This window comes from Anabrus simplex, chromosome 1, assembly GCF_040414725.1.
Source record: "Anabrus simplex isolate iqAnaSimp1 chromosome 1, ASM4041472v1, whole genome shotgun sequence".
Classification (NCBI taxonomy): domain Eukaryota; kingdom Metazoa; phylum Arthropoda; class Insecta; order Orthoptera; family Tettigoniidae; genus Anabrus; species Anabrus simplex.
In genome coordinates this window covers 406837767-406850537 of record NC_090265.1, presented here as the reverse complement: position 1 = coordinate 406850537, position 12771 = coordinate 406837767, and the positions used below count along the sequence as shown (strand labels likewise).

The following is a 12771-nucleotide window of genomic DNA, read 5'->3' as shown; positions in this document are numbered from 1 at the left end:
AGCCTAATCTCAAGGCCATCTTCAGTAGTAAAACAATGATTACATAATATACAAACAAATTAAAAAACGTAATGATGTGAAGTGACAGTGATCATGATTAGTGAGTTAAAAACACATTGAGGTACAAAGTCCTCTCGTCTAATAGATCTTGCTGACTGTTAAATAAAACACTATGCTGAGGAGTGTAGTGAGACCGTCAATACTACGAATAAAACGTGTAACATCTGTAATGAGAAAAAAGGAATATATGAGTGGACGAAGAACAAGTTAAAAATGATGTACGAAAAGAAAACTCATATGACTTACTTGTAACTAAAAGTTGTCATCTCGAATGGAGATGACCTTGTCGGTCTCAAGTCACATTGACAACTAAGCCTGTGTGTGGCTTACTGTGTATCTGTGTCGATGTGGTTGGGAGGGGTAATGGAGGGGGAGGGGCAGGGAGGGAGGGAGGGACGTTGTGATTCGCGGAAGGAGGGTGTTGATGGAAGGGCGGGTCTTGTTCTAGAATGTCGGTAGTGAAAAACTTTTTTATTAATGAACTGTTCGCAGATAAGCGGGACAAAGGTTTCCAATAAAATATTTTTCTTTTCGTTGATTTCATTTAAGTTATAGACGGGATTGTTATATTGGTCGATATCTATATATATATTCTCTAGTATATTGAGTAAGGGACCTTTCTGTTCGTAATGCAGGATCTTTAAATCTTGATCAATTGTTGTGTATTTATAATTTTTCTCTCTACAATGTTCGCTCATGGCTGAGTAGCGATTTTACTTTAGGGCATTAAGATGTTCGGAGTATCTTACATTGAAACTGCGGCCTGTTTGCCCAATATACGTTGAAAGACATGATTGGCATTTTAATTTGTATATTCCAGAGTTAGAAAATTTTTTGCTGTTGACAGTATGAGAATTAAAAAACATTTTTGTATTGGTGTGAACGGTCTTGAAAGCTACTTTTAACTTGTGCTTTTTAAAGATGTTTGAAATAGGATATATATTATTATTAGTAAAGGTAAATGTGGTGAACTTCTCTTTATGGGAAGATTGTTTTTCTAAGGTGGTCTTGGGTCTATTTCTAAATTTATTGAGAATTTTATTCACGAAAGTTTTACTGAAACCATTACCTTCGGCTATTGCATAAATGGTGTTGATTTCCTTTCTAAAATTCTTACGGGATAAAGGAACCTTAAGAGCTCTGAAAATCATACTATTGTAAGCTGTCTTCTTCTGTGTCCCTGGGTGTAGAGAAGTTTGATGGATTGTGTTTACTGTGTGAGTGGGCTTCCTGTAAATATTAAAAGAAATGGTTTTATTCTGATTGCGAGTAATAGTTAAATCGAGATAATTAAGGGAATTGTTGTTCTCGGATTCTATCGTAAACTTTATGTGTGGATCCAGGTTATTAAGTAATTCAAGAACGGTGTTGCTGTCAGTAATGTGAGAATCCAGGATAATAAAAGTATCATTCACATACCGAGTCCAATGTTTGATCCCATTAATTTTACCTATAATGTGAGTGTATTCGAGGAAATCTACGTAAATATCAGCGAGGATTCCCGAGGCCATCATGAAAATATTCCTGCTATCATACATACATACATACATACATACATTATCATTATAGACTGTTATGCCTTTCAGCGTTCAGTCTGCAAGCCTCTGAGAATTTACTAAACGTCGCCACAATCCTCGATTTGCAACTAGTGTTGTGGCCTCATTTAGTTCTATACCTCTTCTCTTTAAATCGTTAGAAACCGAGTCTAACCATCGTCGTCTTGGTCTACCTCTACTCCTCTTACCCTCCATAGCAGACTCCATTATCCTCCTAGGTAACCTATCCTCCTCCATTCGCCTCACATGACCCCACCACCGAAGCCGGTTTATGCGTACAGCTTCATCCATCGAGTTCATTCCTAAATTAGCCTTTATCTCCTCACTCTGAGTACCCTCCTGCCATTGTTCCCACCTGTTTGTACCAGCAATCATTCTTGCTACTTTCATGTCTGTTACTTCTAACTTATGAATAAGATATCTTGAGTCCACCCAGCTTTCGCTCCTGTAAAGTAAAGTTGGTCTGAAAACAGACCGATGTAAAGATAGTTTCGTCTGGAAGCTGACTTCCTTCTTACAGAATACTGCTGATCGCAACTGTGAGCTAACTGCATTAGCTTTACTACACCTTGATTCAATCTCACTTACTACATTACCATCCTGGGAGAACACACAACCTAAATACTTGAAATTATCGACCTGTTCTAGCTTTGTATCACCAATCTGACATTCAATTCTGTAGAATTTCTTACCTACTGACATCAATTTGGTCTTCGAGGGGCTAATTTTCATACCATACTCATTGCACCTACTTTCAAGTTCCAAGATATTAGACTGCAGGCTTTCGGCACAATCTGCCATTAAGACCAAGTCGTCAGCATAGGCTAAACTGCTTACTACATTTCCACCTAACTGAATCCCTCCCTGCCATTTTATACCTTTCAGCAGATGATCCATGCAAACTACGAACAGCAAAGGTGAAAGATTACAGCCTTGTCTAACTCCTGTAAGTACCCTGAACCAAGAACTCATTCTACCATCAATTCTTACTGAAGCCCAATTGTTAATACAGATGCCTTTGATTGATTTTAATAATCTACCTTTAATTCCATAGTCCCCCAGTATGGCGAACACCTTTTCCCTCAGTACCCTGTCATAGGCTTTCTCTAGATCTACGAAACATAAACATAACTGCCTATTCCTCTCGTAGCATTTTTCAATGACCTGGCGCATACTGAAAATCTGATCCTGACAGCCTCTCTGTGGTCTGAAACCACACTGGTTTTCATCCAACTTCCTCTCAACGACTGATCGCATCCTCCCTTCCAAGATGCCAGTGAATACTTTGCCTGGTATACTAATCAATGAGATACCTCGATAGTTGTTGCAATCCTTCCTGCTCCCTTGCTTATAGATAGGTGCAATTACTGCTTTTGTCCAATTTGAAGGTACCTTACCAACACTCCATGCTAATTTTACTACTCTATGAAGCCATTTCATCCCTGCCTTCCCACTATACTTCACCATTTCGGGTCTAATTTCATCTATTTCTGCTGCCTTATGACAATGGAGTTTATTTATTATCCTTTCCACTTCCTCAAGCATAATTTCACCAACATCATTTTCCTCCTCCCCATGAGCTTGGCTGTTCACAACACCACCAGGATGATTTCCTTTTACACTGAGATGTTCAAAATATTCCCTCCACCTCTCCAGTGATTCCCTGGGATCTATTATGAGTTCACGTGAATTACTCAAAACACTGTTCATTTCCTTTTTCCCTCCCTTTCTAAGATTCTTTATTACTGTTCAGAAAGGTTTCCCTGCTGCTTGACCTAGCCTTTCCAGGTTGTTACCAAAATCTTCCCATGACTTCTTTTTGGATTCAACAACTATTTGTTTCGCTCTGTTTCTTTCATTTACATACAAATCCCTGTCTGCCTCGGCCCTTGTTTGGAGCCATTTCTGATAAGCCTTCTTTTTACGTTTACAGGCTGCTCTCACTTCATCATTCCACCAAGATGTTTGCCTTTTCCCATCTTTACACACAGTTGTTCCTAGGCATTCCCTTGCTGTTTCTACTACAGCATCCCTGTATGCCACCCATTCACTTTCTATATCCTGAACCTGCTTACTGTCTACTCTTCGAAACTTCTCACTAATCATATCCATGTACTTCTGTCTAATTTCCTCGTCCTGGAGATTTTCTACCCTTATTCGTTTGCAGACAGATTTCACTTTCTCTACCCTAGGCCTACAGATACTTAGTTCACTACAGATCAGATAGTGGTCTGTATCATCAAAAAATCCGCGAAAAACTCGTACATTCCTAACAGATTTCCTGAATTCAAAGTCTGTTAAGATATAGTCTATTATGGATCTGGTACCCCTAGCCTCCCATGTGTAGCGGTGAATAGCCTTATGCTTGAAGAATGTATTCGTAACAGCTAAACCCATACTAGCACAGAAGTCCAGCAAACGCTTCCCTTTCCCATTAGCTTCCATATCTTCCCCACATTTACCAATCACCCTTTCGTATCCTTCAGTTCTATTCCCAACTCTCGCATTGAAATCGCCCATTAGCACTATTCTATCCTTGCTGTTGACCCTGACCACGATGTCACTCACTACACATTCTTAGCCAAGAAATCAGTACGAAACTCAACAGAATTCTGTAACATCACAAAAGAGCTGAAAATTGAGCAACACCACATTCTAGCATCATATGACATCATTAACATGTACCCTAACATATCCACACAGAAAACAATAAGACTAATAGAATAAAATTTAAGAAATCACAATAATCGAAGCATCCAAGAAATAGATGAATTCATTAATTTACTTGAATTGCCCTCAACAATAATTACATTAGATTCCATGATACTATCTGCAAATAGCAAGGCCTTCCCATGGGTTCACCAGCTTCAGGGATATTAGCTGAGATCTACATAGACCACTTAGAACACTCAGAAATTAGCAAAATTAACAATATACCATTCTGGTGCAGATTTGTAGACGATATCTTCGTTGTTATAGACTGCAGGTTCACTAATGAAAACAACATATTTGAACAGCTAAACAAAATAGACCCACATATAAAATTTACGATGGAAACTGAGAAAGATCACGCTCTGAATTATCTTGATTTATCTGTCACTAAAACTGACCACTTAACATACAAAATCTATAGAAAACCTACACAAACCTCTAATACTATAAAAGTAGATTTCACTCACCCTAATGCACACAAAAATGCAGCATACTACAGTATTATATGCAGAGCTTTCAACATACCCTTATCTCAGGAAGAATTTTTAAAAAAGAAGTAAACCTAATTCACGTAATAGCGGAGCATAATGGATACAATAGAAACATGATAAACAAAATAATTCACAAAATAAAACATCAACCAAAATCCAAATTAAGTAGAAATAACAAACCTAAGGAAGACTACACACTCTTTACCTTTAACAACATCCACATCCACCACATAACCAATATTTTCAAAATACACAATCTAAGAATAGCTTACAGAACCACACGTAATAATTCCTCCATTTTACATAACACTAAAACTGTCAATGAAAACAACAAATAAAGCCACTCAGGGGTATACCGCATGAAATGCAACGATTGTGAAGCCAGCTACATCGGACGCATCGGCAGATGTTTTCATTCGCTACAACGAACATATCAATGCCTCTAAATATAATCACTTTTCATCCATAGGGTAACATGTCGAGGATCATAAACTAAGTTCACTAGAATTGAGAATGACATGGAAATTTTAAATATGAACCCCACAGGCTCACTGCTCAATATAATGGAAGATTTTTACATCAATATGGACCAATACGCTAATCCTAACTTCAACTTAAATGAAATCACAGATTAAACAAATATTCTCTTCAACACAGCCATTCCCATTCTAAAAGACACATATTTAAAAAGAATCAGCAGACACAAATCCACACACAACCCAAAAGACATACCCCAATCCACCCCCTCCACAAGCTGCTACCCTCTCCCCTCTACCTCTCAATCTGAACGCTACGACAGCCACACGACATACAAGCAACAATGTGCAGCACGCTCCCGACCATACTCGAAGACATATATCCATTCCCACACGTAACACACACACACACTATAGCACACAAACCATTTAGCAGGCACACTCTATCAGTTATTCTAACTCCTACCTTTTTCTTCTTTCTCAGATTTTTTTAATTTACCTGAGCGGGAATGCAAGTATGAAGAGGGGAGCTCTCTCAACCTACTTTCATATAATTCAATATGTCATACACAGCATATTATGCCTCAACAAGGATTCAATTCAGCTAACATGTATCAGCAACGATATAGACTAAGAATGAACATAGTGCCTGTTAAACAAGTTACAGAACCTCATTTCTGCTGAACGCAATTTTCCCCGCATATTTGTGCTACAACAATGCACATGAACATATCTATACAACAGTTGGACATAACGTCAGCATACAGCACAGATATTTATTTTATTTTTTTGCTATTTCCTTTACGTCGCACCGACATGGCAACAATGGGACAGGAAAGGCCTAGGAATGGGAAGGAAGCGGCCGTGGCCTTAATTAAGGTACAGCCCCAGCATTTGCCTGGTGTGAAAATGGGAAGCCATAGAAAACCATCTTCAGGGCTGCTGACAGTGGGATTCAAACCTACTATCTCGCGGATGCGAGCTCACAGCTGCACACCCCTAACCGCACGGCCAACTCACCCGGTACCGATATTTGAACTTAACACCAAAACTCAGCGGCCATTTTAACTCTAAAGGCCGGTCTCCACTGATTAACATTTAACAACCTGTTGAAAGTGTAAAATGTTAAGTGGTGACACCATCAACATGTTAAATGTTAAATACTCTTTCATTTAACATTGTGTCCACACTTAATAAACATGTTAAACTTGACTTCATTTTTCTATATACAGGTAGTTCATCATATCAATTTGTGGTAATACATTTAGGTGGTGTCTACTATTTTCAAACAAGGACAATGGACTCAGATGAAGAGGATTACCGGGCGAGTTGGCCGTGCAGTTAGGGGCACGTGTCTGTGAGCTTGCATCCGGGAGAGAGTGGGTTCGAATCCCACTGTAGGCAGCCCTGAGGATGGTTTTCCATGGTTTCCCATTTTTACACCAGGCAAATGCTGGGGCTGTACCTTAATTAAGGTAATGGTTGCTTCCTTCCAAATCCGAGGCCTTTCCTATCAAATTGTAGCCATAAAACCTATCTGTGTTGGTGCAACGTAAAGCCACTAGCAAAAAGAAAAATGAAGATGATTTGGCCTTTGTTACTGCAACTGTTGCTTCTTGTTATGATTTAGAAATGCAGTTTTATTAGCTGCCTCTGTGGATCAGTGGTAGAGTGTCGGCCTCCGGATCCCAAGATAGCGGGTTCAAACCCGGCAGAAGTAGTCGGATTTTTGAAGGGCGGAAAAAAGTCCATTCGACACTCCATGTCGTACGATGTCGGCATGTAAAAGATCTCTGGTGACACATTTGGTGTCTACCCGACAAAATTAATTAAAATCTCAGCCATAGACGTCCAAGAGGGTTTCGGTTTACTCGGTCTGCCATCTAGTGGATCTAGAGTAAAACGGAATGTCGAAATTGACGAGCAGACAGCCAGATGGCATAAAATCGAAATGTCTGCACACGGTAGCTGAGGGCATACGATTATTATTATTATTATTATTATTGCAGTTTTATTAGGCACATTTCCTCCCCTCATCCTGCTCATTGCTTCAAAAACAAACCACTTTGAAGTATAAACTTCGTCCACTCCTGCCCCGACTTCTGACTTTTCTGAACCTTTTGCAATTCTCAACTGTACTGGGAGCAGAGGGACGCTAGTTTTTTTCGATGCACACACGGGAACAATAAATTATAGATAATTTTGAGTTCCTGGAAATGGTCAGTTTTCTTCACTTTGATTAATCTTGATTAATTAATTTCATTATGTTCCGTATTGATAATTACCATATATAAAAGAAAAGATCCACCTGATCAATACTAATTTTATTATAATTCCTTATATAACAGAACTAGTTTCGAATCTTTACAAAGTCATCTTCAGCTGTATTATACTCTTACATTAGTTACAATTTTAGGTGTTGTGCCTTGCCAAGTGAAAAGATTGTGTGTGACAGACGTTGAATTGACATATTTCAAAGTGGTTAGTCCTATGCTCATAAACTTAAGTATGTCTGAAGACCTAAAACTCGTGTTGAAACTTATTAAAATGTTAACTATATAAACACACTAAAATGTTCACAATACATGATAAAATACATCTCAATATACATATATCTTGTTACAGTCCAAGTTTGCGGGTAAAACATGTTCTTGAAATAAATTTGTCATCTTTCATTTTTTATTAAATCGTCTGGCATGAAAAGATTATGCGCTTGAGCTCAGCTGTATTATGCCCTTACAATAGTTGCATTTAGGCGTTATACCTTGTCAAGTGAAAAGATTGTGTGTGACGTTAAATTGACTTATTTCAAAGTGGTTAGTATCATGATCATAATTATAGGTATGTCAGATGACCTGAAACTCGTGTTAAGTAACCTATTAAAATATTAACTACATAAACACACTGAAATGTTCACAACACATGGTAAAATACACTTTAAGATGCATATGTCTTGTTATAGTTCAAAATAACGGGTAAAAACATGTTATATGCTTGAGTATGTATGGGGTACTTTGTACCACTATACTTTATACAAAGTTCAACCACTAGATAGCTTGCAAATTTTCTAATATTCAATACGTGTACATTTGAAGATAGGTATGTGCAGCTGAAGTTGTTGATAGTCTTGAAAGCATTAAATGCAAATCACATTAGTGTGTAAAAACAGTTGTTGGTGGTGGCTCTTTCCTTGTCTATGACTATTGATAAATATCTGTAAAAGCGAAAAGTAAAATAGAAAATAGAGGTTTTAAAAAAATAGTGTTCAGAAAGTGTCTGTTTGTGTGTGCAATCATAACAGTTACTTACTGTTATTGAGTGGTTGAGAAGCGTATAACCTGGCTGTCTGACGTGTACTGTACCGTATTCTTCTGGTGTTAGTATCTGTTGCTGTAAAGGCCGGTCTCCACTGATTAACATTTAACAAACACATGTTAAATGTTAAAAGTGTTTAATGTTAACTGGTGACACCATCAACATGTTAAATGTTGAATACTGTTTCATTTAACATTGTGTCCACACTTAATAAACATGTTAAACTTGACTTCCTTTGTTTATATATAGATAGTTCATCATATCAATTTGTGGTAATACATTTAGGTGGTGTCTGGTATTTTCAAACAAGGACAATGGACTCAGTTGAAGAGGATTTGGCCTTTGTTATTGCCATTGTTGCTTCTTGTTATGATTTAGAAATGCAGTTCTATTAGACATATTTCCTCCCCTCATCCTGCTCATTGCTTCAAAAGCAAACCACTTTGAAGTATAAATTTTGTCCGCTCCCGCCCCCCGACTTTTCTGATTTTTTTTGCAATACTCGACTGTACTGGGAGCGGAGAGACGCTAGGGTTTTCCCGATGCACTCGCGGGAACAATTATAGATGATTTAGAGTTCCTGAAAAATATTGGCTTTCTTCGCTTAATCCCTGCATTCCTTTGATGAGACATCCCTCCCACAAATAAGGCCTTTCTATTATATCATTAATTAAGTCCAAAGTAATGTTGCTCTACTCCATTTATGACTATAAATTTTAGTATAGTGCAGAGAGAACGACACACATGTGCGTATCGGTACTGTATTTGTAGCTTATAACAAAGAGAATGGGTGTTGCGGAGCGTTGTAAATATAATCCTACTTCACGAGAAGCACGTCGTTTGCATCGTTTGGCTATCTGTTGACATGGAAATGGAAAGGAAGTTGCCGAAGCTGTGCCAACATCTCACGAGCAACGAATTGACTTGACATGTTTTCCACCTGGAGCGGAAAACACGCCAACATGTTAGAAGTGTTAACCTCAACATTCTGAGTTAACATGCAAAGTCAACTAGAAGACACAATCACAACATACATGTCAATTGTAACATGTTAAATTCAACATGTTAATGTTAATCAGTGGAGACCAGCCTTAAGGGGAATGGAGGGATGGGTGGGGGGAGCTGTCGCTTTATCTCTGTATTCCTTTAAGTGCTTTCCCATGTCGGCCCCTCAATTATAGATAATTTCGAGTTCCTGGAAACAGTCAGCTTTCTTCTCTTTATCTCTGTATTCCTTTGATGAGACATCCCACAAACAAGGCCTTTCTATTATATTAATTAAGTCCAGAGTAATCTCCTTGTTCCACTCCATTTCTGACTATAAAATGTTAGTACCGGTATAGTGCAGAACGAGAACGACATACATGTGTGTACTGTATTTGTACTTATAACAAAGAGAATGAGTGTTGCGGAGTGTTGTAACTATAATCCTACTTCACAAGAAGCACGTCGTTTGTGTCATTTATGCTATCTGTTGGCATGGAAACAGCACGGAATTTGCCGAAGCTGTGCCGATATCTCACGAACAACTTGGAGCGGAAAACACGCCAACATGTTAAAAGTGTTAGCCTCAATTTTCTGAGTTAACATGCAATGTCAATTGTAACATGTTACATTTAACACGTTGGTGTTACATGTTAATCAGTGAAGACCGGCCTTAAGAATTTTACCCTATTTTTAACCTTTTAGCAATACAATTTTTGGAATATGTGGCACTTATGAGACTCCAGCAAGCCAAAGCCCTTTAATTATACCATATGTACAGTATATATCTCGTATGACATAATGTTGGCATACAGCATAGATTTTTGAACTTGACACCAAAACTCCAGTGACTCTTTGAACTCCAAGAACGGTACCCTATTTTTAATCTTTTAGCAATACTGTTTTTGGAATATGTGGCATTCATAGGACTCTATCAAGTCATATGTAAATATCATAACTTTATGTATTTTATTAGAATAGTGGCATTCTTGTTTAATTTTAGTAGTGTTTTATTCTGCACAATCGGTATTAAGCAGGTTCATCAACAGCTGATGATGACCTATTTACAGGTCGAAACTGGTACTGTCTTTTAAATATAAATATTCTGGACACTTTATAAAATAAAGTATTGATTAGGTGGACAACTCATCTTTCATACTTGTGTGTTATGCTCATAACTAGTACATTTTATGCTAGCAGAAGCTTTCAACAATATCCTAGTGAAATCACAGCTTGCTGAAATGGCAGCTACTATTTTTTAGTTACAGTGAAAACGTGCCTGTAGATTCTCCGAGCTCCGTCAGCAGCAATGAAGTAGCGCACCTGTAGTTTCTACTGTAGTTTAAATAATGTCTGTCCAGAAGATGATAAAATTCTGGAATTCTGAATACATACGTTTTTGATGAAAAATGAGTAATAATTGACACAATAAATCCAACTAAACACTCTCTTGCACATCACATTAAATTAATATTCTATTACTTGCCTTCTGTCCCTCAGCATCAACTCCTTTCCCCTCCTCTTCAACATGAAAACGAAGGTTCTCTAGAAGAATAACAGATCCTGGTGCTGGATCAGCACATGCAGACTCTACTTCTGGTCCCACACAGTCCTCAAGGAAGGTCACATTCCTTGAAGGCATCAAGGACATAAATTACTACAAAGTGACACACAACACCAAATGAAGTATCACTTACAGAAATAACAAGCTAGCAGACAATAGAAGCAATATTATTTATTTTCCAAGTAACGATTGACCTTACACACTAATAACTATAAATTACAGATTAAAAATAGTTGAACATATGAGGATACCACCACCTATAGATCCCCCAAAACAGTCAAAATAGTTAGTGGGACAAACATAATTTTTTTTTTACTTACACAATCTCCCTTCAATGATCCAAACATAACTAAAACAAAACAGGAACAAACTCTTTCATGTACCATAGTCTGTTAAGTAATCAGGTAAATAAACTATGAAACTGCAGTCCAGCTCATTGGCTGAATGGTCAGCGTAGTCGCCTTTGGTTCAGGGGGCCCTGAGTTTCAGAAATTTCTGAAATGTTGCTGCTAACTAATTATTTGCTTGCAGATTAGTATGGATAACAAATTAACTTCAAGTTGACAACTAGTTTTTGAGATGATTTGATAAATGTAATTATTAAAAATACTCTATAATCAAAGGCTTCCATGTGCAGAAAAATTACAATTTTAAAATATCTCTTATAGTACACACCCCAAACTATCTTTATTACAGACAAAAATGTAGCTGTCAACCTCCTCACAGAAAACACAAAAGTTTGAACTGCTCATGGTCCTACTGATAAGATAAACATCAAACAAGGAGTGATATAAGAAGATCCTATTTCTCCTTTTTTATTTAACTGGGAAATAAACCATATCCTTGATTAACTTACTAACAAAGTATTAGAAATTTATGGTTTTCAATTGACTCCTAGCACCACCTCTAACATCTCTCTGCTTTGCCGACAATCTGGTGATCATAGCTAAAGACCCGGGGGTATACTCTTGCTTCACGTCCGTAGGTTAAACCTTAAAAAGCCCTACACATGACCCCTGGGTGGTGCTAAGGAAGCAACAACATTGGCTGCTGGACCTATCTTCTCAAGATCTCCCAGCAAATATGCAAACTGTACAAAGTAATCCACTCAACGGCTCTTTTATGAGCCAATTGACTCGAAAGCTTAGACATGGTATTAAAATTTGCCAACTGAATATTGAAGGTATCAGTAGATCTAAGTGTGACGTTTTGTCAAAATTGCTACGTAATAATGACATTGATCTGAAACACATGCTGCTACAGAAGATGAGCTAAGGAAGAGAGGCAAGATTTATGGTTATAGTATTATTGGTGCTACCTTTGACAATGTATGTGGTATTGCTACATATGCCCGTAACAACTTGGAGCAGGTTGAATTCATATCATCTAGTACAATTAATAATATTCATACTGTAACAGTAAAACTGCAAGCTGTAACCATCGTAAATATCTACAAACCTCCAGCCACCTGCTGGCCAACCCCAGCTCTTCCAGATGCAAGTCATCCAACTATCCATGCTGGCAACTTCAACAACCATCATGAAACTTGGAAATATGCAAGAAACGATGATTGTGGCATAGATTTAGTAGAATGGTCAGAAGACCAAAATGTA

The 12771-nt window shown here is 37.8% G+C and overlaps 1 protein-coding gene across 1 annotated transcript in view; it reads right to left on the bottom strand.

The window, feature by feature from the left end:
• Positions 1 to 12771, bottom strand: part of Pgk (phosphoglycerate kinase) — a 125457-nt gene that overhangs the window by 83383 nt on the left and 29303 nt on the right. The window contains exon 3 of the mRNA XM_067135058.2: positions 11081 to 11225. Within this exon, the coding sequence (XP_066991159.2) occupies positions 11081 to 11225 (145 nt within the window). The remainder of the gene's footprint in view (positions 1 to 11080; positions 11226 to 12771) is intronic.